At 43.6% G+C, this 24,189-nt stretch overlaps 1 protein-coding gene across 2 annotated transcripts in view; it reads right to left on the reverse strand.

Moving 5' to 3' along the window:
* SECA2 (Preprotein translocase SecA family protein) overlaps positions 1-24,189 on the reverse strand; it is a 125,998-nt gene that overhangs the window by 22,235 nt on the left and 79,574 nt on the right. For both annotated transcript variants that reach the window (XM_087397301.1, XM_087397300.1), the window contains exons 25-28: positions 15,141-15,246; positions 7,331-7,411; positions 3,591-3,670; positions 3,366-3,420 (exon numbers count right to left, since the gene is read on the reverse strand). In XM_087397301.1, the coding sequence (XP_087253427.1) occupies positions 3,366-3,420; positions 3,591-3,670; positions 7,331-7,411; positions 15,141-15,246 (322 nt within the window). The remainder of the gene's footprint in view (positions 1-3,365; positions 3,421-3,590; positions 3,671-7,330; positions 7,412-15,140; positions 15,247-24,189) is intronic.

The raw sequence follows: 24,189 nt of genomic DNA on the forward strand, positions 1-24,189 counted from the left end.
CTGCGGGGTGCACTCAAGAGTGTTGTGAAGGGTACTTGTCCCAGAGACGTTGGCATGATGGTACCCCCAATAGAACAAGTGCTCGTTATACTCGTGTCCGATCTCTTGTTAATTTGGTATGTTTGAAAGTCAGGGTCTCAATTCCTAGTGTCTCTTGATCATTTTTTCACCGTCTCCTACCATCTGAGGCGTGTCCCATAATGGATGTCATGAGTTTGGACCTGAGTCAAGTTACCTCGTATATGAATGTGGCACATCATTGGTTTTAGTCGATACCGCTACCCATGTCTATGTACCCATGAGTGAAAAGGCACGAGTACCTCCCCCCAATCTCATAATATATGGGACATCTCATCAGGACATGCTCCTCTGTCTCCACCTCATGTATGTCACAAAGTGAAAAGAGCCTCAGGTCTGTACGTGTTGAGTGGCTGCAATCTCACACCCTACCTCAATCTTGAATCTGTGCGGTTCTCCCACACTAAGTGAGGTGCATGAATCTATAGATAGCTTGGTGCTTGGATAAATCCACCCTCACTTAGATGGAGGAAAGATGCTCGGTAGAAGGCCATCTTTGTCTTGCAACTAGCTATAGGATAGAGGGGATGTATAGCTGCTATAGATCATCAGAATGAACTAACGAGTCTCCTACTGTGCCAAACGCAATAGAAGGGGAAATCCAAAGACTACTAGCATGACAGTAAGTGATAGATAACCATGTCTTGTGACCGGAACCAACTAGACACTCCTGTACTAGCACTGATTGTCTCCCTCCACCATGAGCTAGATGATGATGAAGGGCCCTCCATGCTAGTCCCTGTTGATTGGCATCAGTCTAGCCGAGTTGTCTGACTTGGCCTAGATAGTTAATGATCTGGCATAGAGCATCTGTGTGAAGGGGCCGTGCTCCAAACTCTGCCAAGATCATGTCGTGTGATGCAAGACAGCATCATGACCTATAGTCTCTCAAAAGTAGCTCACTCGTACTCCCTGAGGTCTACTACCCAAAGAGCACTTACATATAAGGCCATTGGTCAGCTAGAAAAACAAAAAGATGGTACGTGCTCACATGTTGAAAGTATGCCTAGAAGCACTACCTCTGCAACATAGACAGTGAAGCATGCCCTTAGTCAAGCATACCTATGCAGCTAGTTTCATGGTTAAAATGGGATCTGTGAAAGGGCATCTCGAGTGTACATAGGATCTAACTATCCCAACCGACTCCCTAGCAAGATTGAAGCTCTGTTGCTAAAGTAGAGCATTTGTATCGAAGATCATAACCTTGGCTTTACCCAAATTGACCTTCATGTCTCAGCTCTCACAAAAGATCTACAAAAGATATCAAATGCATGTGGTCCCTGTGTTGTGTTTGAGATTAAGATGACTTCATCGGCATATAGCATAATTATACTAGACCTCCCAATGTGACGACAAAAGAGACCAGCTCATCAAGGCCCATCCTTGTTTCACCCCAACGGGGTTGCTTAGCTCCATTGATAACCCTACTCCTGTGCGCACTCATCTTGTAACTCTCTCATATAAAGCCATCACTAATGATATACTGACATGTGGAATATTTAAGATTCGGAGTCGCACAATGAGACGAGCCCGTGATACTGAATCAAAGGCCTCCCAAAACTCCACAAGGCAGCAATATACTCTCGTCTAGCCCCCTCAATAATGGCTCTAAGGTCTCACTTGAATATTGCATACCCAATCGCTTGCATGCCCACTCTCTCAGTGTACTGGCCAATGTGTATCTCAAAAGCTGACCCATACACCTTGGCCATCAAATGGCCAACCATGATAGTCCAATATCCATATGTGTCCATGAGATCCCTTGCCTTGTGAATGGGTAGGATGGTATTTGTGGTCCAACAGGTGGAAAGCCTATACAAAGAGCTAGGATTGGAGGAAGCACCCCTGAAAACATGGATTAGCAATTCCTCTTGAAGACCCTCAAGACCCTTGGATCTACCATTCTGCAATTTCGTAATAGCCTATTTCAAGCGGGTTGTGGTGAAAAGTTTGGAAGCGGTGGAAAGGGTTGTGCCTTCTAGTTCGGGCATGGGTTGGTAAGGGACGTTATATAGTGTTTCTCCACAGACTTTTCAAAGACTAGGGTCCTGAATTGGATGAGCTACATCCAAAATTTGTTATACAAGATACTCAAGAGCTCTTGTTTGTGACATCAGAGAAGAAACTGTCCTTGCACAGCACAAAACGTCAACGCTTTTCTGGTGTGATCCTTGTCCGAGTAACATGCCATACTTGCCTAAATGCTTTGCAATCATCATCATAGCAACCATTCTGAGGTACAGACCTTTCGGGTGGCTATCTTACGTTTTTTGCTGTATAAGGGGAGAAGTGTTGGGCTGCGACATGGAGGGAACTGGTGAGAGCTTTGGCGTTGATATCTGATTCGTCAGTCTTTGAAAAGCCAATTCCTAGCTTAAATACAAAAAATAAAATCCCTAAATATAGTAGCACGAATCACATTTTAAGAATAGCAAAGCAGGGATTATTCCCACCAAGTTTACAGATTATTTCAATCCTATACCACCAAACCCTCTCCATTTGACATATTCATGTTTTACTTCAAAAGTGTTTTGCTTTCTCCTGTTGAGTTGATAATCATGCATGAAGGAGGACTCTAGCACCTAAGGAAGAGGATGGACACCATCACTTCCAACATTCGCTTGAAAATTTTGTTTCAGGCATTTCCATCTATCATGCAAAGATTGTCACATTGACATGTTTCATGTGCTTCTCATTTAAAGTTTGCACTTGTACCTCTGCCTCACACCACCTTCTATGCATTCATACTGAATTTACAAAGCCTCTTTAGTCTATATGTATAGGCGCCATAAAAGGACATTCAGGTAGCCTGGCATACATAAAAGGACCTGTGTTCTTGGTCCCTGAAACCTCCAACCAGGATTCCACGTCCAAATTCACACAAATACCAGGTTCTGACAATTAATAGCTACAATATCCCCAAACAGTGGGCTCTTTGTAAGTACAATTGAGGTTGAAACGCTCCCTTTTGCTTTATATCTAGTCCTTATGGGGGACAGCCACACACACTTCTTCTTTTTTGGGTGAAAGTTTTTTATGCTTTATATTACATAGTAACTGAAAGTTTTTTATGCTTTATATTACATAGTAACTATCCCAAAATGGGATGTGCCAAAATACATCAAGAGAAGATCTCAGTTTATGAGAAGTATACATCAGAGTCTATGTAATGAGTTTGCAGACAATCATAGAGAGATTGCTGCAAAGAGTGCCTGAAAAAAAAGAAAGTTGAGAAAGAGACAGCCACACACGCGCGCACACACACACAGAGGGAGAGATTTACGCACTCTATTTTGATCCACGTGAGGAATCACCATCTCATCTGCAACAGCCTGCATATATCTGGACAAGATATTATTATTTCAAATACTTCCATCGATGGAAATGCTTAAGATGGAAAGCATGATTGTTAGTTTAAATCATTTGTATTCATTGAAATGTTTAAGCATCTAGAATTTACATGCCAAACAGCCATTAGCCTGAAAAAAAAGTGTAAACACAAAAGTACTTACTGATACAAGCACTGCCGACGAGAATCCGTATCAGCAACAAGGAATGATTGTCGTAAAGTATAGACATGCACTCTTTGCACCTGTTTACCAAAATTTCTGACATAACTACCACAAATAAGAAGTCCTTGGATAAATGGCTTGGACTTGCAGAATTTTTGTTACAATAATACCAAGCATTTATATATTGGGATGAGTGTATGGATGCAAACTGGGGATGCCTTCCACAATTTCCGGCATGGCTACGAGCGTAGGAGATACTTGGTTCTCCAAGAAGGGAACTATGTGTATATGCATCTCCACCTACAAGCTTACCTGCAGTGAGGAGTAAGTATCCCAAGACATTAACCACAAAAAGAAACAACAAGGGCACCAATGGGCAACCTATCTCACAGAACAAGAATGCCTCCATGATAAGGATTCTGTTGAAGCTGCCTACATACAGTCCTGAAATCCCACAAACCCAGTATGCTGAAAACCCAGACACTGCATTGTCCCCTCCGGGAATGCAAGCCACCTCCATCGTCAGCCTTCTGGAAATCCAACAGGAGGATTGCAAGAGGCCTGTCAAACGTTGGTCTTGTCAAAGAAATCCCTCTCTAAGGACGGGACATCTATCTCAGATCAAAAATCTCTTGAAAAGCAAAGCAGAGGTTCCCAATTTGCATAAAGATTGCCATCTCTCAAGCATCTCTGCATCAAGATGGCCTTCAAGCAAATCCTTCTCCGTGATAGAGGCTTCCAACCGATGCATCATGTGAGCAATGACAATTGAGTTGATGTGTGCCCAAATCTCCTCCCTCGCTGCACCACCTAGAACAACTACCTATAAAAAGAGGTCGTCACCTCTAAGATCTCAAACTAGCCTGACTCATCCCTCACCGACTAAAGCTAGGTTGCTATTCATCTAGGACCCATGGTCTCAAAAAATCGTCGTGTCATCGTTTCACCATGTTGGAGGCCTAAAGAGGCGAAGTGGTCTGCCCAACGGAACTCCTATGGCTTTAGGCAAGCACAATCATGTCTATCGACTCACAATGAATTAAGCTCATGTGCTCAATGGAGGCAAATCGTGCCTAAGAGCCTCCTCCCTCTCAAAGATTGAGGACCTGCGCCTAAAGCTCTCTCTAGTCCAAAGAGCCCAACCATCTTGTGGAGAATTCTACTATACTACCCAAATCTTCACCATGACCTGGTGCACCTCCCTCTCTTGGACGAGGTCATCTAGGATCCACACTCCTTCTAAGGAAGCTCCAAATGAAGCCCCTCCAAAAGGGAAATGGGTGAACGCTCTAGCATTGTCGGCCCCCCTTTGCTGAACCACCTATGTGCATGACCCAATCCGCTACATAGAAGCCATCCATCCTCTCTAAAAATCCTATCGTAACAACACTTAACCAAAGGAAAAAATGAGATTGCTCTATATGACCTAGAAAACTTGCATTCCTTCTACAATTCACAACCTCAAGAGAAAATTGCTCCCGGTTGTTGTGCTCTGCTTAACGTTATTGAAGTCTCCTTCACGCACCCATGAACCCACATCTACTAAGCTATTGGTGAATAGAACCAAAAAGGGCCTCAATGCCATAGACAAGCTGCAGCATACACCTTCACAATCTCAATTTTAACCATCAGCCCCACCCAAACAGCTCCACCCCCAATGAGCTCATTCTACGTGAAAATATCATGTGCCAAAGCTGTGCTAAGCAAGATGCAAATACCCCCACACTGCCCACTACATAAGTAGCGACATAGGGGTCAAGCAAGGCTGCCCCATCTCACCAACTCTCTTTGGTATATTCATTGATGAGCTGGAAGATTGGATGACAGTACATAGCAATTAGGGAGTCCACGGTTGTAAGTTAGCCAAGCAAGCACTCACAACATAGCAAGTTTTATAAAGACTTCTTTTCAATTCTCGGATGTAAAAGAACCACTATTAGCTGCTAGTGGTTATCTGTCCCATAGATCCTAAAGGGAAACGGACTTTAATACAACCATATCATATCATACAATGATGCGTGAGTTACCTTTTCATGGTAACTGATATCACCTTTTCCTTGTGATGTTACGCTTTTATGGTGATGGTACACCATTATCTAATGAATTTAGATTGGTCAATCTGCTCTATGTTGTGTATAATCCAGATTTAGAATTATTGGGATACTAGCGGATCAGTACCGGATCACCTTGCAGCTAGTCATCACGTGCTCATCTATCTAGGACATCCATTTTTTCAATGGGTCTATTGATGTCCCATGTACATGACCAATACTACCTTCAATGCACTTTGTGGGTGAGCTTCGATGTGTTGGGAGATATAAAAGATTATATATGAAATATAACCTAAGGCCATTTAGAACCTTTGGTGAGCATAGTGGGTATGGTCTTGGATCAATTTGCATTTCAAAGGATAACCATTACAAAAGATGCCTTTGCTTCTTGAAATTGTAGTTTGTGCTTGTGCATTTTTGTTACATGCTTTGAGTGTGTGTTGCTTGCCTCCATTGGTCTCTTGGGCTTCGGGCACAGCATGGAAGGATTAGAGAGACATCAACTCACTTTGTTCCAATTGAAGTGCAGCTCAATTTGAACACTTCTTAAGCAGAGATGATGCTAAAACAATTGCAAAAGTTTGAGCTTGTATTGCTAAGTTTTAGGATATTTGAAAAAGGGCATGCCATCATGGGCTTAATCTGTGGACAACAAGATGGTAGGATAGATTGCATAGATGAAGATTTGACCAGGGTGTGGGGCCCAAACTTTAGCCACTATGTGGACAACAAGATGGTAGGATAGATTGCATAGATGAAGATTTGACCAAGGTGTGGGCTCAAACTTTAGCCCTAGACTGGATAGTGCTCAGCTCAATTAATTTTGAAAACCAAGACAATATTAGGTATAACCAAAGGTGTTCACTAGTTGAAGGCTCCTTGAGGAGACAAATGCATAAAGAAAAACCAACGGTATACAAAGGCTTGGAGAACAAATGGGAAAAGCATGGCAACGAAGAAAAACCTCTAGATTCTAAAATTTATGATACATGAGTACCAAGAGGGGGTACAAAAGTATAAGAGTAATCTTTGGGCTCCTTACTAAAGCCACACATTCTATGCACAAAGTGCATCTACCATTTCCTAAATTGTCCTTCACAAATATGACCAATCACAATATTAAGGCACATGACTTATGTCAAAAGAAAAGTGGTGCATTTATAACAACGACCTTGGTCTTCTTTGAAACTTACAACAAAGATTCAACATGTCAAATCTTTGGACTTTTGTTGTTCAAAGTGTTGTTGGATATGGTATCATCAATAATGCTAGAAAAAAGAGACGAATTAATTTCAAAAGTAGAAAGACGTGATCTCAAGAGACACTGTGCTAGAACTAATAATGGGGATCGACAACATGGGCTTTACACTACTATTTGCTTATCAACACATATGCCATTTCTTAAAGACCCTTTATCCACCTCCCTCACCTTGGTTTGGCACTCAAAAAATCAAATTAATGTTTCTTTTATGCATAATTGCATTGAAGGATATCTAGGGCAGGTTGCCCGTTCACACATATGACAATACCACCAAGGGCCAAGACATTGTTGTTTGCTGAAGCATTCCCCAAGCCCAACAGAATCCCAACCAAAGAAATCATAATAAGCACAATAGCCCAAAGGTGGGCTTTACAGCACAAAATCTGGACACTTAGTTAATCTACAAGTACAGATAAGAAAAAGTATACCTCCAAAACTTCCTCATAGTCAACAAGGCTCTTTCTAATACCACTATAGTGGTTCTCCATGAAGCGTTGAACATTATCAACCTAAGCACACATCAACAAGTGTGAAACATAAGAAAAGCTTCGTTGAAGCACAACCAAAGAACTATTATCTACAAACGTTTTTGTTCATCACAAACACATATTTACCAGAAGTTTTCACAACTGAAATTTAACACAAGGATGAAATACTTATATTATAACACAAGCTCCATAGATTTCCTACATGCAGTCAACCAACCTCAAAAAATCCTTTATGTTTGAATAATAGGTGAGCCCAAAAAAATTAAGTTTGCTTTTTCATAACTATATCATGACAAATTTTTGGACCACAAGTTAGGATTGGACCCAATTAGTTAAGTTCGGGCCAATTTGGCTATGGGTTGTTTAGCCTAGAGAGACCTGAAAAGGATGTGGAGAGGACTATATGAGTCCACCTCCTACTCACGTTAGATGTGACCTTAGTCCCTCCCTGATCTTCTTCAAGCTCCGCCTCCTCCTTATTCTAGTAGAGTTCGTTGCACGCACTCATTCCATATCATTACCTATCCCATACTTTCAGCTGGATGGATGTAAGCTGCCATAGACTACCATGGTGGCCCCTCTCATCTACGATCGAGCTTGCAATTGAGGGAGATGAGGAGTGCTGGTATGCACAAGTGTCCACATGGTTCTAATCATAGGGCATGTCCATCACTGCCACATTAGTAGTCACTAGATGCCCCTTTCCTACCTCTAACATTGCTAGCTCAATAGATCTTCCAAGATGACCTATGGCGGGTAACACCCATAGAACATGGAGATGGCCCTCTTCAGAGACACTTCAACAAGAACGGTTGGTCGTGAAATAGGCTTGAGTGAGGGGAAGGAAGGCACAGTGGGCTGAGCATTTGCAAGATTTTGACATGGCGATTAGATATTGGCAGGGAAGTCGCATTGGTCAGGTAAACTCTTCGAGTCTTCCAGAGATTGTAGCTGACCCTTACAATTCCCTAAGAGGGCTATGTAGAACCAACAGTCATTTTGGTTGGTATTGGCAGCAGGTCCAGACAGGTAGCTCCACATTAACAGCCCATTGGCCTAAGATGAAGGCCGATATACTAATGATATGGTAAAATGTCAGCAATGTCAAGTGAGTAAGGAAGAACACCTAAAAGTGGGAGGGCTATTGCATCCTCTAAATATCCCTGGAGCTAAATGAGAGAGTATCTCCAAGGACTTCGGTGTGGAATTACCAGAACCCAGCGAGGTCATGATGCTATCTAGGTAGCGGAGGATAGATTAATGAAGATGGTAAAGTATTTACCTAAGAAGGTACTCATGAAGGCTACGGAGCTGGATCATCAGCTTGTTGAGCAGTTGTTTAGATTATATAGGGTGCATTGTGACATAGTCAGTCACTTAGATCTGCAGCTCTCTGGGCATATCTGGCAGGAGGTCTTTCAAAACTGTGAACCATTTCAGTATGACTTCTGTCATCCTAAAAACAGAGAGTGAATCAGGTCTTGGAAGATATGCTTTGGTCATAAATCTCCAAGATGCCTTATAAGTGGGAAAACTATATTCCAACGGTGAAATTTGTCTATAATAGTGCTAATCGTACAGCCACTGGCTACAGTCAATTTATGTTTTTGTACGGATATAAACCCAGATCTCATGACGCTTGGATCAAAGGGTATTCAGCTAGATCCTTATTGTTGCAAGAGATGTGATTGATTGGAAGCGATCTATCACGAGTGTTCAAGATAGAGCACAATTTTATGCTGATCCCTCGGAGAGTTTTCTGAGCAAATGCGCATATATTGAGAAGCCTGCAAGTAGACTACCGCTTTTGTAAAGCAACAAAAAGTGGAGGCACAGACCGAGTGCAGGCTCATTAATTGGGAGTGAGAGAGCAAGGCATCTCGCCTTGCCCTTCAATGTGAGCCACAAACCTCACACATTTGAGACACTCGCAAAGATTTTAGATAATATTGACCTATGATTCTTGATCCTCAAGGTCGAGCATCGCCGATCCCAAGTGCAGAAGGTTCTCTATGCATGGTAGCTCCTGTCTCATGTTGATGAACATGAGCTTTATCCAGACATACACGTGGGGCTACCACTTCGCCAGCCCTAAGAGCCGTATAGAATAGCCTTGCTGCCTCATGGCATCCTAGGAGGATGGCACACGTAGTAGATGTAGCCATGATAAAAGATCAGAGCCCTTACTTCACATATATGGTGAAGGAAATTACAGCCTTCGGACCATCACACTCCTTCATGCAAGGCCCTACGTAGCACAATTTGGAGAGTGACCCACCATAGAACAAGCTTTGAGTCCCAAGGCATATGGCTGAGATGTGGTGTCACGGTGACGGGAGATGGATCTAGTGACACTAGGAGCCACTCTATTTAGAGCATCATCGTGTACTCTAGAGGGGCCGGCTTCTTCCTTAAAGTTATTAACAATTCAAAAAGGTTGGCTAGCCTATGGATGGAGACAAGGATGCAAATAATGTTATAAAATTTGTTTTCGATGGTGAGAACTCCAACAGCGCAGGAAGGAAGATTCTTGAGGATACGTACTCTCACATTATTTTCACTCCTTGCATCGTTCATGGGCTAAATGATCTTTTGAATGGCATTGTTAAGTTGGAACGGGTGGAGCCCTCCATTGAGATGGGCAAGCATGTTGTTACTTTCATCGCTCACCATCACTATATTTTGGCAATGTTTTGCAAGCTACCAACCAAAGAATTTCTTGAAGTATTCTGACGTATACTTTGCTTACAATTTCATCAAATTGAAGTGGATTTTTGAGGCAGCTTTTTGTTTCTTTTGAGTGGGATGCATGGCGTGAACGTAACTCTGCAGGGGTTCTAAGACTCAAATCCATTGTTTTGGATGACATGTTTTGGATGATGTTGGTCTATCTTCAGGTCACAACTTCAATTATGTTGGTCTGTTATGTTAAAGCTTCTTGATGGGGATGACCCTTGTATTGTGAAGGTTCATGTGAGACAATTTTGGAAACTGCATGCAAAAAGAGGAACAGGCTTGGGGTTCAAAAGGCTAATGACCTTGTATTTTTGTTAATGCAAACTTGTGTTTGCTTAGCAAGTTTAGGGCAGAGTGCACTTTTGGACCATATATTGGAGTTCCATCCATAAAGATGATGACAATGGTGAAGCACAGGACGCTCCTAAGCATGAGGATGATCAAGAGACCAGGCCCATGATGATGAGGCTTATCGCTATACCACCTTCATACTTTCATGGCTGACAACCTAACTCTCTATTTTTCTAACATCATGGGTGACTCTCTATTTTTCTATACATCATGTACTTGACTCTCGAATTTATATGCTCTTTGCTCTACACTTACTATCATTCATGATACCATCCATTTACAAAAATGCCATAATCCAGAGAGCAAACATCTGTCATCAATATACATTTCAATTGTCTATGAATTTTTGTGTGTTTTTAAACGTTTAAAAATGAAATGGAAAGTTTAAGCTGTATCATATTCGGGTATGTTTCCATGTTTTAGTTTCTTGAGTAATTCAAGAAACTTTTGAGACGAAAGGAATGGAACCTTGAACTTGAAAATGGTTGGGCAAAAAGAAGATGCAATTGGCATGTTAAATACAGAAAAAGATTTCTTAAATGCAAGTTTGGATCGTCGAAATACAAATTTAGAATGGAAGGAGGGTAGGAAATGACAATTCACAGGAGAAGCCTCGCATCAATAAATTCAAAGATGCTCGAGTGAGAGAATATGTCTTGAAACAAAGATACAGCCTGAAAGGGACCAATGTTCAGATCAATGAGGACCTCACCTTTATGTATGCCCATCAAACGAAGAAAAGAATCACTTCCAGGAACAGATCACAGTCGCAACTACACGATGCTAGATACATGTGAATCTAGCTCGGGAGACCACAGACCACGGGCATTGCAACATGCTATTTTTTTCTCCACAGACATTTGATTATGCAAGAACTACATCTAGGAGGCAACAAATCTCGCCAATCCTAGCATTGTGCATAGATGACGAGAGAGCCACGCATTGTAATCTTTATCCCGATGCATCTACCCATCCAAATTGTGAAAGGCAATCTAGATAGGTAATGATCTAAAAAGAGGCATGGGTGTGGAGGGGTCTCGCTAAAAACTCTTCTAGGATAATATCGTGTGGAGTGCATCTCTTCCCCTAGCTCATGCGGGACAACATCATGACATGTAGTCTCTCATTCATTCACTCGTCTTCTTGGAGGTGTATTGCCCAAAAGGACAGGCACTCGCTAGCAAAGGGAGTAGTCACGGGTGCCTGACTTTGGTAGAAGCAGATGGCAATGGACGCCGACACGTGGCGGGGGGCGACGCAAGTCGTGAGGTAGTGCGGTTCACGAGGCTGCACACGGCAACACGTGCCGCGCTGACTGATTGTTGCAGCCTCTAATTAAGACGGCGACTACTGTAGCCATTAAAGGCTGCGAATGACGACGCACTGAGAGCGTCGACACACGACACGTGGCCGATGGAGCAAGCGGCTGCTGCCTTGAGGCGGCGGTGCCTTTAATAGCGCGAGAGACTTCAAGTGGGCAGGCACCACATATGTGGACGGCGGCGGCGGTTTTTGGGAGGGGAATGAATGCAGCGAGGGAAGGGTGCCACACAAGCAGGACAGACTGTGCGACATGCAGGAGAGAGAGAGAGATAGAGAGAGAGAGAGAGAGAGAGAGAGAGAGAGAAGAAAGAAAGAAAGAAAGAAAGTGTATTATTGTCCACTAAAGGCCAAAATGGGCCCATGGGACATCAAGAACTCTGCATACAAGATAGCACAAAATCAACGTGCCACAAAGAAGAGGCATCGTCGAATATCATCTAAGTGCTACGCAATACAATGCAAGTGAAAGTACATAATATCAAATCTGAGCCTAAATACAAAGTAAACTAGATGCAAGGAAACCGCCCTTGGGTGCAAAATGGGGGGATGAGTACAATATGCCAATGCAAAGATACAAGTCTAGGTGTCACGGAGTCTGAGAACCAAAATAATACTGGAAATCCTGTCCATCGACTCTGCCTCCTGCTATGAGAGTACAAATCTGAGCAAAGGTGAGGTGAGCGGCTGGTGGGGCGAGATCTCCATGAATAAGTCTCCTCCGAAAAGCTGCCATCAATCTGGATCGTCTGGAGATGAAGCGGCGAGTACGTCCCCTATGTAACAAGATCCTGCGGCGTCTACAAACCATCTCATATGTACATCCACCGGGTGGAGGCATGTGTCCTGTGTGAGCTCTGACCTCCTCATGCTCCTCCTGGTCTCTGTCCTCTGGTATAGCGTGTGCCTGAGCTCTATCAGGCTGGGCTCTATCACGCTCCGGTCTGTGCTGATGGTCTCTGAGGTAGTCTCGTCGAAGCATAGTGGCCTCCCTGACATAAAGAGCTAGGCAATGCGGATCCTCGTAATCCATCACTCGTGAGAGAGGTCCAAAGCCATCCGTGAAGAGACAGTGGAATCTACCTCTGAGCTCATAATATAGCGGGCATCTGCAAATGAAGTGCTCCTCTGACTCCACCTCTCCCATGGTGCAACAAGGACAGATCCTGGTCTCTCGGCCTGGTCGCCGTCCATCATCCATGCGTCGCATCCTACCAGCCTCTATCTCGAGCTGATGCGAAGAGACTCTAAGCTGGCCAAGGGCAATCCTCAGTGAGTGGGATATGTGGATACCTGTATAGCCTAGTGGAATGACAAACCCATCCTCTGAGATCCAAAGGAAGTGGTCACGATATGTGGCCATCTTCGTCGGAAGCTGCGTGGGATAAATCCAAGTGCGATACGTATGAAGCTACAGCAAGTCTGCTCTCGTGACCTGGCTAAGCTCATGGCGAGTCAACTCGAGATGAGGGGCATCCATGCTGTATCGGAAGGCAGGCAGTCTATCCATGTCTAGTCCAAGAGATGTGAGCCACCTAGTGAGTCTGAAGTACCAGCAGTATCGGGCCCCAGATCGTGCCAACTCCATAGAAGATGCAAGTGCTAACCATGGCAACCGAGCTATGCCTGCTGCTGAGTCTCCAAACTCCCTAACCCTGTGCAAATACATGACCGACTGAAACGCTGCATCCAATGCAAGGGGAGTAGCTCCAAAGTCTACTAGCATGATCTCGTGCGGAACTGTAGCCTTGGCCCTAATGAGCCGAGAGAACATGATGAACGCTAATGTCAACCTTTGCAAGAGTTTCCACATGGTGGCTTCACACAGGCAGAGGATCAAGGCTATGATACCACTTGTCATGATCTCCAATGCAGGATGCTCATGTGTGGGATAATGATGCAGAAGTTGAGAAGCATTGGCCCTCCAAATGGGGTGGAAGGAGTGCCCACGTAAGTGTATTTCTGCTACTCTTCCTACATGCTCATTAATCCATATGCATGCAAATGCTCATACCACATACCATGAATGATGCGAGAGGGTACAACCCTTCATGCCTTTTGGGATCACATCCCTTGGGCATACCCCATTATTCTACCCTTAGCCTATGACTCTTTTATGCCTACCATTTAATTGGCAAATTTACAATGTTACCTTTCATACTATCATATTGATCCAAAATAAATTGGTTCGCCACTCCTGTAGGAAGCCCTATCCCTACTCCCATCAGTGGTATTTATCTCCGTTCGGCTCTCCAAATCACATCCAATAATTGGAACAGCTTGCAACATCCAACCATATTACCCACTCTGCTTTCAATCATTTTTCGTACCCCTATCAAAAGTTTCATACAACCTCGTCGATCGATTACTCATTTGTATGTCTTACTTTGATATTGATTGGTTTGTGAAAGTTAATAGCCGAGCGATTTCAAAAGAAACCTTCAGGCATACCTATGAGCTCCCCAATGTCTTCACATAGGGGTTCCTAAGAATGAGTCCTTGAATTTCAAAAGCCATAACTTCGAGTCCAAGTATTGGAATGGAGTGAAAAATGTTGCAAATGATTTTAAAATTCTAAAGAAAATTCGTGTTGCATCAGTGTTAACAACACTCTTCACGTGAGACTTATTGCATAAAGATTCATCCATATGAGTATGCCTTTATTCAAGCTTGGTGTTCCTAGCTAGTAATTGGAAATTCCTATGTATTAGTTGGGGGGAAAAGAAGAGGGGTGAAAAGGAAGATGGCAAGCCCATGATTAAACTAAGGGATATAGGGGGGAGGGAAGAAGTTTCAATTAAAGAATAATGGAGGTAGGGGGCATTAAAGAAGGAGCCACTTGAGGTGAGATTTGGGGGGGGGGGGGGGGAGAGGAGACCAATTATGAAGGGGGCATTAAAGAGGAAGGGACATGGGGGGGACGAAGGGACCATTTATAATACTATATTCATCTTTAGGGATGCTATACTACTCTATAGCTTAGTGGTAGAGCTCAAGTGTGAGAAATAAAAGATTACGGGTTTTAAAATCCACAAATATGATGTGCACCCCTCTTACACATAAGCTTAAAGGATTAACCTACGCATAAAATATATTAAACCATGGACAAATATAGGTTAATTAGCCTCCATGGGCCAAAACAAATAGGAATAAACTTGAGTTGAGCATGTCCCCATAACATCGACTGCGCTTTTACGAAAGAACATAAGACTCCTTAAAGCGGAAGAGCTGCACTTTTGGGGCCCTCTTTAGCATATTACAATAAACCACTAGTCCTTTCCTATCACCAGGTTCTGAATTTGTCTTAGAAGGGAAAGAATTCTCTCTTACAGTATCAACATACCTGCTTCTCAAGAAATTTGGAATCCGAAATGGCAGTATCCCAAGGAATCCAGTTTGTAACCAATATATTTTTTGCTAAGGTCTTTTGCAAAAGCTCGTCCTCAAAGCTGAAAGATTCAAATTAGTGTTTAGTAGCAAGCCCTCATTGATTAAGGAGACCAACTAACAAGAAAGCTAAATAGGTTATCAACATTCATATTGGACAACAAGCCATTTATCAAACTCTTTTTAAAAATCTTGTAATCCCATCAGCTATAGTCATATTTAGCAAAACAATGAAAATAGTGGAGTCAAGCATCTGAAATGCTAAACCTTATGTCTTACAAATAAAATTACAAGAGTATTATGTCTCAAGAAATGAAAGAAGAAATGGAAAAATAAAAACTAATAGACACATACCTTCATAAAACTAGAATATATGCAATCTTATAAATTACAATCTTATATAGAACAAGCAAAAGAGCAAAGGAAAGAAGAAAGTTTGTGAGCAAGTCCACACCAAATTATGAGTAAATGAGAAGAAAAAAAAATTACTGTAAAAGAAAAAAATTAAAATAAGTTAGTAAGCAAAGCTACACTTGTGTTCTCATCAATAGCCACGCATAAGCTGCCATCTGGGTTTTGAAAGATTCTGAAATCTCATGGGTAAACCTCGTGCTTACTACACTTTGAAATCCCAACCAAACAACGAAAACTTTGATAGCAAAAAAGAAGAAACAAAACAGAAAATAAGAGAGAGAGAGAGAGGGGGCGGGGGGGGGGGGGGGGGGGGGGGGGGGCGGGGCGGTTACTTAGGTCACAACACAACCTAACTCCAAAAGAAAAGAAGAAGAAGAAAGAAACTTCAACTAATATTTTGTCTTTGACATAGAAATTCCCCCTTGGGTTTGCCAAAATTCAATGCCAAGACAATAGTATAAGAGGCCCAAATATGTCATGTCAAAGGTCTGACACAAGACAGATTGCACTCCTACAATTTACTGCAAATTACTGCCAGTGAGTATGATGTCATCGACATAAAGCACAAGCATGAACAAATCTGATTTTTGTTGCAGAACATATAAATTTGGCTCTGTATGAGTGTTGACAAAGCCTTGGGACAGCAAGAACTGATGTATCTTATGATACCATGAACAAGGCGCTTGCTTCAGCCCATACAGGGCTTTCCTAATCTTGCATACCTTGTGCTCGTCCTTGAACAACAAAACCCTGGGGCTAATGCACATAGACCTCCTCCTTGAGATCCCCATTGAGGAAGGTGGTCTTGACATCCATCTGGTACACAGACCAAACATAAACGCAGCAAGAGAGATGACAGAGCGAATGGTAGTCATCTTGGCCACCGGAGCAAAAATCTCCTCATAATCTATCCCCTTTTCTTGTGCATACCCCTTGGCAACTAAACGGGCTTTGTACTTCTCAACTATACCATCTGCATGATACTTTATTTTGTAGATCCATTTGGTACCAACCAAATCCTTGCCAATGGTGCATCAACCAAGTCCCATGTAGCATTCTTTTGAATGGATCTAATCTCAGGTTCCATGGTTTTCTGCCATGTTGGATTGCCCTGAGCATCATCAAAGCGCTGAGGCTCACTCTCAGCTTCCATCACTTAGGTCATGAGAGCAAAATTCACCTGCTTCTTAGCATTCTAAGTGCTGGCCCTGGTTCTCCCCAATATAGGCTGATCTTTAGCATCTGCAAGTGTCAACCTAGCCCATCTAGGAACTGAATTCTCAGCTATCCCACTGGAAGTGTATCTGGAGTAACATCCTTTGCACAGTGGTGATAATACTTCCAAATATTGGGCTGTCCCTCCCCATGATCTGGCTGCAAATCTGAAACATTTGAGGGAAAAGAGCCCTTAACATGTGGCAACCCTACTGGAATCTGAGAGGTACATTGAACATCAACTGGAGAACCCAAATCAGCATCATCCTCAAACTGAATGATGGCCAGAGGTGTATCATCATATGGAGGTAACTCCTCACGGATGGGTTGCATGCTATCATGCTCTGCAAACAAAACATCCTTGCTTATGATTACTTTCCTTGTGGCTGGATCATATTCAGTGATATACCCCACAAAGATACATTTAATGCTTTTAGCATTAAGCTTGGATCAATTTTCAGACGGTACCAAAGCATATGCAACAGACCCAAAGACTTTGAAATGATTCACCTTGGGCTTGCACCCGTAAAATGCCTCAAAAGGCGTCGTGTCAGCCAATGCTTGTGTAGGGCAACGATTCTGAATATATGTGGCTGTAACAATTGCTTCACCCCGAAATGCCTTTGGCATTCTCTTAAATTTCAGCATACACCGCGTCATCTCCATGAGAGTCCTGTTCTTCCTCTCTACTATCGGATTATGCTAATGCATGTATGGCACTGTTTTGTGATGCTTTATCCCATGCTCTTTCAACTATCCCTCAAAAGCATGTGAAGTATACTCTCCCCCATTGTCAGAATTAAGTGTTCCACTTCTAGAATTGGTTTGGTTCTCAGCCAATGCTTTGAACTCCTTAAACCAATTGAACACTTCAGATTTTCTTTTCATGAGAAGGAGCGAAGTGAACCTTGAAATATCATCAATGAATGTGACAAAATACCGATACCCTCTATGGGTTGTGACATTCATTAGTCCACAAATGTCACTATGTGCACAATCTGCAAGACTCTTTGTGCTCTTACCGAACCTAGACCATCCTTTTGGAACGGTAAGCGATGCAACTTTCCAAAAGCACAAGCTTCACACACCTCGAGCAGGCTGCTATAATTTTGGCAATCCTTCAACCATATTATGACTATACAAATCTGCCAAAGCTCTGTGATGTGCATGACCAAACCTAGCATGCCATTAATCACATAGAGTAGAAGAAGAGACAGCCATAGCATGCTGATTATAGGGCTGAGCATCAAGCTTATAAAGACCCATGCTGACCTCATAAGAACCTATAGCCACAATCTCATATCCTTTGTTTGGATCCTTGATCCTGCATTGATCCTCCTGGAATTCTACAAGCATGTGCTGATCATGAGCCATGGATGGAACGAAAACAAGATTTTTCCTCAAGTCACGAACATACCGGACATCACAAGATACTTTTTCTTTCCCGAATCCAGAAGGATGGGAACATCTCCCAATCTTGTGATGTCTTGAGTGGCATCATTGGCACAAGTAATCTATCTGCCATGAATAGGTTTGATTTCTTTAAACCACTCTTTCATATGAGTCATGTGCTTCGATGCACCACTATCTAGATACATCTATGGCAACAAATGAAGAATCCCCGCCTTGATTGGATACTGTGGGTGCTTTCATAGCTACTCTCACGGGGTCAAGCTTGATTTACAAACATGTGGGCTAAAGGTGGCAAGGTTTTTGCTTCTCAATACATGTTGTCAATGGCATTCTCTTCTTTGCTTGATGTATCTTGATGCATGATGCTTTGTTCTACCATGTGCCTTAATGCTTTATGTGTGGATGCCATGTTCTGTGCTATGGTCATCTCATGCAATTGTGAGATGCAGTAAACACATAATCCGTTCCCTCTTGTGCAAAGTTTGCATGAGATAGTGAAGCATTGGCATTTTCAGCTAGTGCCACATAATTACTACTTGTGCCTTGCCTCTTTTTCTCATTGGCAATCCTTTTCTAGCACTCTGCAATGTAATGACCAGGCTTCTTGCAATAATTGCATTTGCCTTTCTTCACCTTTGCACCTTTTTCTGCATTCCTTGCATTTGTGTTTGCATTCCCCTCCTTCCTCGGCTGATAAGCCTGGGTCTTCACAGACAATGCAATCAAAGATAACGCTTGGGCATCCCTGCGATCAAACCTCTTCTAATCCTCCGTGGGAGCGGTAGTAGAAGACTGAGTGGTAGTGCCAGAAGTGAAAGATGCACTCGTGCTAGATCCAGCAGGTCTAGCCTCATCACCATTTACGATGTCCCATAAGCCCTTTCCACCCAAGATATTCTTGAGTGTAAACGACCACAAAGCATAGTTAGGTCCATCCAACTTATCTGCCTCAGTCATGGTACCAAAACTCTCATTGAGAGACATGATTGCAAGCTCAAGAATAAACTCAAGTGTACATGCAAAGGGAAAAGACAGCAAATGGACAACTGAAAGAACTGCAATGGCATTCACTGACAATGGCTGCTCTGAAATGGCAATAAATCTGCCCCAAAATTCTACTCAAACCTCAATCCCTTCCGGGATACAAAATGCAATCAAGCACAATATTTCTGCCCCAAAAATTGTCCTCAACCATAGCCAACCACTGGCTCAAATGCAATATACTTCTGCCCCAAAAAATCAGCTTGAATCTCAGCCAAGAATCTCAGCCAAACAATGGCTCACAATGCAATAGCAAACTCTTGCTCAAAAGTGCATCAACTTACAGCCAACCCTTGACCTGAGCAATGATTTGCACTCAATGTGTAGCCAAAAAACTGTTCCAAATGCACAACCTGTCAATGCAATCTGCAAGACACCTGCGCAATGCTATCTGCAAGAACCAACTGGGAGAGGCTGAAAATGAGCTGAAGCAAGGATCTCAATCTGGAGCAGGAGCAAAAGTCGAACCACCAAGCTGAATCCGGAGCTGGAGATGTGAATGGTGAGTTGGAGAGGCAATGGGCAGCAATGTCGAGGTGTACAGGTGTACAGATCGCAGTACGGATGGCGAGGCAGTGTACGGAGCTGTTTGCAGGTGCAATGTATGGAAATCAGTCAAAAAACGGCAAAACGTAAGTGATATTGCTGGTATCTTCTGATCTGTTGTTCAGAATGAAATTCTGAGAGCACGAACAGTTCCAAAGGGGGGTTAAACACCAATACAACTACTCAAAACCCCTCCGGGTTACCCGACGCAGCTACAAAACTTTCGGTATCCAGAATTGCCTGAAAAAACTGCTGCGCAACTCAAAACGAAGTCGCCTAGCTGAGGAGTGCTTCCTAGTGCAAAATCTCACAACAAAACTCAAGCTCGAGATCACGTGAAGCTCGTGGGAGCTCAAGACAAACAAAAGAGAAGCCCACTACCAAGAACTAACTTCTTCTCCACGACAGAAGTGCAACAGGAGTACACGGGAGACTGGGGAAGCAAGTGACAAGGCTGGAAGGACTAGCTCTCCATGATCCGTTACTATCTCAAACCAAGGGCTAAAAGAATAGGGTCGGGATCCAAGTACCACTGTGAATATGTACCATGCTCCATATAGCTTGCAATCCTGACCGATTGGAAGGGAATCCCTTGAAGGATATCATCTGAAGATATGTGGAGCCTCCCTCCAAACTGAACATCACAAACTAGGGCATCCTTATGTGCATCCCACAAAGCAATAACCTAAATAGCAATACCCGTCCTAGTGAAAGCACCCAACCAAGTGGAACCCGTAATAGGCATATCATCTGTATCCATCCACTCCACAAGTATGGCTATCTGCTGAATCCTCCCTGCACTCCTTCTGAGATGACCAACTTATAAAACATCCAGCTTTAAGAAGGGGAGCCGCCAATTTGGCTACAGACTGGCATCTACATCGGTCATGGGGACTAAGGCATCGGGGGCGAGGCTGTATCCTCCTCTGGTGCGCTTGGGATGCGCATGGCACCAGTCATCGAATGACTGCGCGATGAATTGTGTGAGGAGGTGCACCTCGAGAATTTTGTAGAGGTGGAGGTGTGAGCCCTCAAGCTGTCACTTCCAATGGTGCATGAACACGCTATCTGCTGGTAGCTCCTGAAAGGATTGTAAGTCCCGGCGCTAGTGGACATCTTCAAGGGGAAAAACTGGCAGGGATGGTGGAGAGTCATCATCGGCAAGTGGGATGGGCCACTGCATATAATGCGAAGTGCGTAGTGGTCTACCATGCTCATCAAGTATGATTACATTCCACATAACAGGCTGCAGGAACTTAGTGTCTTAGTGGAGACCCATCACTCTATTGGGCAATTTGTACAAGGTTTTGGAGAAAGCAATCAGCCTACATTTGCAGCCCATACTTCCATATCTCTTTCATGATTTGTAGACGGGCTTTGTACATGGCAGAAGCATATTTGATAACATCTTCTCATTTTGGAAGGCTTCTAAGTGGGCCATGCACAGTGGCAAAAGGCTGGCCATTCTACTCCTGGACTTTGAGAGAGCCTATGACAAGGTAGATTGGGGCTTTCTAGAGGGAACCCTTCTTCGTTTCGGATTTACAGATGCTTGGATTAGAGGGGTCTTTGCTCTCTATAGATCAGCCCATAGCTAGGTACTTATTGGAGGAGTCAAGGGAAACATGTTTTGGATCTCTAGATTAGTCCGTCAGGGATGCCCTTTTGTCACCGGGACGTGAATTTTGTAAGCAAATGAACTATGACTAAGTTTGTAACCAATTTGGCCGTGGGGGACTGGCCTAGAGGAGCGGTGAGTTCCTGAAAGCCCCTATTGTTAACATCTAACTGGACACACTTGCTAGACCTAACTGTTAGAATCAAGGCATAACATCACTTTGACCCCGCGGAGGACTTTACTGGAGATAGGAAGTTTGCCCCCAAATAACGTTGGAAGAGGGGTTGAAAAGGTTTAAAAGGTTGCCCCTAGACAGTACCAATGTTTGACATTGGTTAGTGGGGTTAGAACCTTTAAAGTTGCGCCTATGTAACCAACGTTTCCTTGGTACAGGGAGTTAGGGCATAAATGTGCCACGTGTCAGGCATGTAGCCATCAGCTCCAATTTTAGCATCCTCCTCCTATTAGGGCAGCTGGCGTCCAGTTCTAGAGTCTGTTCTGGAATTCGCCATCTTCTTCCTCTCCTGTTTGCTGCATCAAACCTTCTCCAGGCTGCTGGTTGCTATTTTCGCTGTTGTTTTGCACTATTTCCTTGCTCTCCAGCCCTGTTGCATGCAGTCCAAGCCAAGGAGCATCATCTGTGAATCGTTGGAGCCCTTCCTGGCACTGACCTGTTGCTGTACGACGTAATTTACAGGCTGTACGGACTGACAGGCAGTCCGTACAGACTGTATGGAATCCTTCTTGCTGCAGGTACCTGTGTACGGACTGTACTGACGGGCCATACAGACTGTACGGACCTTGTTGCAGGCGTTTTGTACTTGCACGCAGCCTGAGGCAGAGTTTTCTTGCTGCTGCAAATTAGGGTTTCTTGCTGCGAATCTCTGTTTTGAGGTCTTTGGCGGGGTTCTGGATACCACGGGAACCTATTCTAGTGTGGAGTAGGGGTTCCAGCCCAGTTTCTCTTTCTTTTTCACTGTGGGATTTATTTCTAGTTTTTCTATTTGATATTCTCTACGGGATTCCCTCGGTCTGTTGCCATCACCTAGTTACAGAGGGTGAACCCAGGTTGATACCAGGTTGATGAGGTCAGAAGGATGCCTATGCCTTGCTCGAGTAGTTGGGATGCAGGGTTTGCCAGTTTGATGCAGTGTGTGCCTAGTGTGGGCCGGTGAACAGTGATAGCTAGTGGGAACAGTTCAGGGTGTGCCCTGGTTGTAATTTTGCTATTACTTTTCACTAAAGAAGAATAAAGAAATACTGCAAGGGATGCCAAGTGTTTGGGGCCAATCGGTGTTGTTGTGTGATCATTGAGCAGGGGCATTCTAGCCTCACCTGTACTTTCTTTTATGCTATCTGATGTGGTGTGTTTAAATGGATGCTAAGTGGTTGTAATTGACGGTGTAATCAAAGTAGTTGTGGTTTACCACCCTTTGGGGTTCCGAAGGCCGGTTACACCTTTAGCCCCCTTTCTTTTTTTCTTTGTGGCTGAAGCTATGAGTATCTACATTAGATCTCAAGCTGATATTATTGGGTTGAGACTTGCATTCAGGCAGAAAGATGAGCAATTGGACAGTGAGCTGGCAGATGATACGGCGGTTTTTTTGGATACCACGCCAAAGACACACACTTCTTTCAGGACAACTTGGATTTGTTTTGCATGGCAGCAGGGGCCAATGGCTTTTGGATCAGCGATGAGGTGGGAAGCTGATATTGGTTTAACTTTAATTCAGAGGGTGTCTTCGTCAGGTATTTGGGATGTCAGGTAGGTGTGGGGATCTGTTCTGCACAACAATTTTCTCCTGTGTTGGAGAGCATAAGGAGGAAACTCCTTTTTTGGAGTTCGGCCAAACTAGACCTGGCATCTAGGGTTGTGGTGGTAAACCACGGGTTATTGGCCACCACCGCCTAATTTAATTCTTCTTGCTGGTGCCGTTCCAGAGATAGTATCAGTCATCTCAAGAGACCAGTAAGAAACTTATTGTGGAGTGGACTAGATGGGATGGCGGATGCCATAGCCAGGGTGGCTTGGGAGACCCTGATCCTCCCCCACTGAAGAAGGGGGTCTCAATATCATTGACCCAAACTTGCAGTGCAGGGCTTTGCTCTGTAAGATGGTGGTGAGCGGGGTGATGCATGGACAAGAGCCGTGGAAGGATTTTTTCATATGCAGCATATAGTCCTGTATATCCACCTCGAGAGGAGACTGGATATAGTATTTCTGATGATGGGAGCGTGGTCACAAATTCCAGCCCCCGCTGCCTAATGCAAGAATGGGGTTTAGTGGGCACTTTTTAACTCTCTTCTTCCAAAAGCCTAACAAGTATGGCAAGTAGTACACCATTCCTGAATATCCCTATGCATATTATATTAGGCCAAAAGTACCTTGCCGCCAAAACCTTCCTAGCTGTACTCTCATGTGGAAAATGGCCCCCACGGATATCTTCATGACAAGCTTCCATCATTTTTGTGCTTCTGCCCTCCCAATCACTCTTCGCAGCACCAAGTCTTTCCTATTCTTGTCGAACATATCCCCATTAGCTTACAAGGTTTTGCTCTCACAAGTGACTTTTGTTACTGTTGTTTAGCATCTTCTCAAGAGGTTTTCCCTCTTGTATGTAGCTGTATATATCCTGTAAATCGTCTAACCCTGATTCTAAAACCATAACGTTCACTGTCTCCCTAAGAGCCTCTTGCGCTAATGCATCAGCCCGGGCATTTTACTCTCTCGTAATGTGCGGGAATGAGCTCACCTCCT

This window comes from Dipteris shenzhenensis, chromosome 26 (genome assembly GCF_047967505.1).
Source record: "Dipteris shenzhenensis isolate YYH24624 ecotype China chromosome 26, Dip_SZ_1.0, whole genome shotgun sequence".
Lineage (NCBI taxonomy): Eukaryota > Viridiplantae > Streptophyta > Polypodiopsida > Gleicheniales > Dipteridaceae > Dipteris > Dipteris shenzhenensis.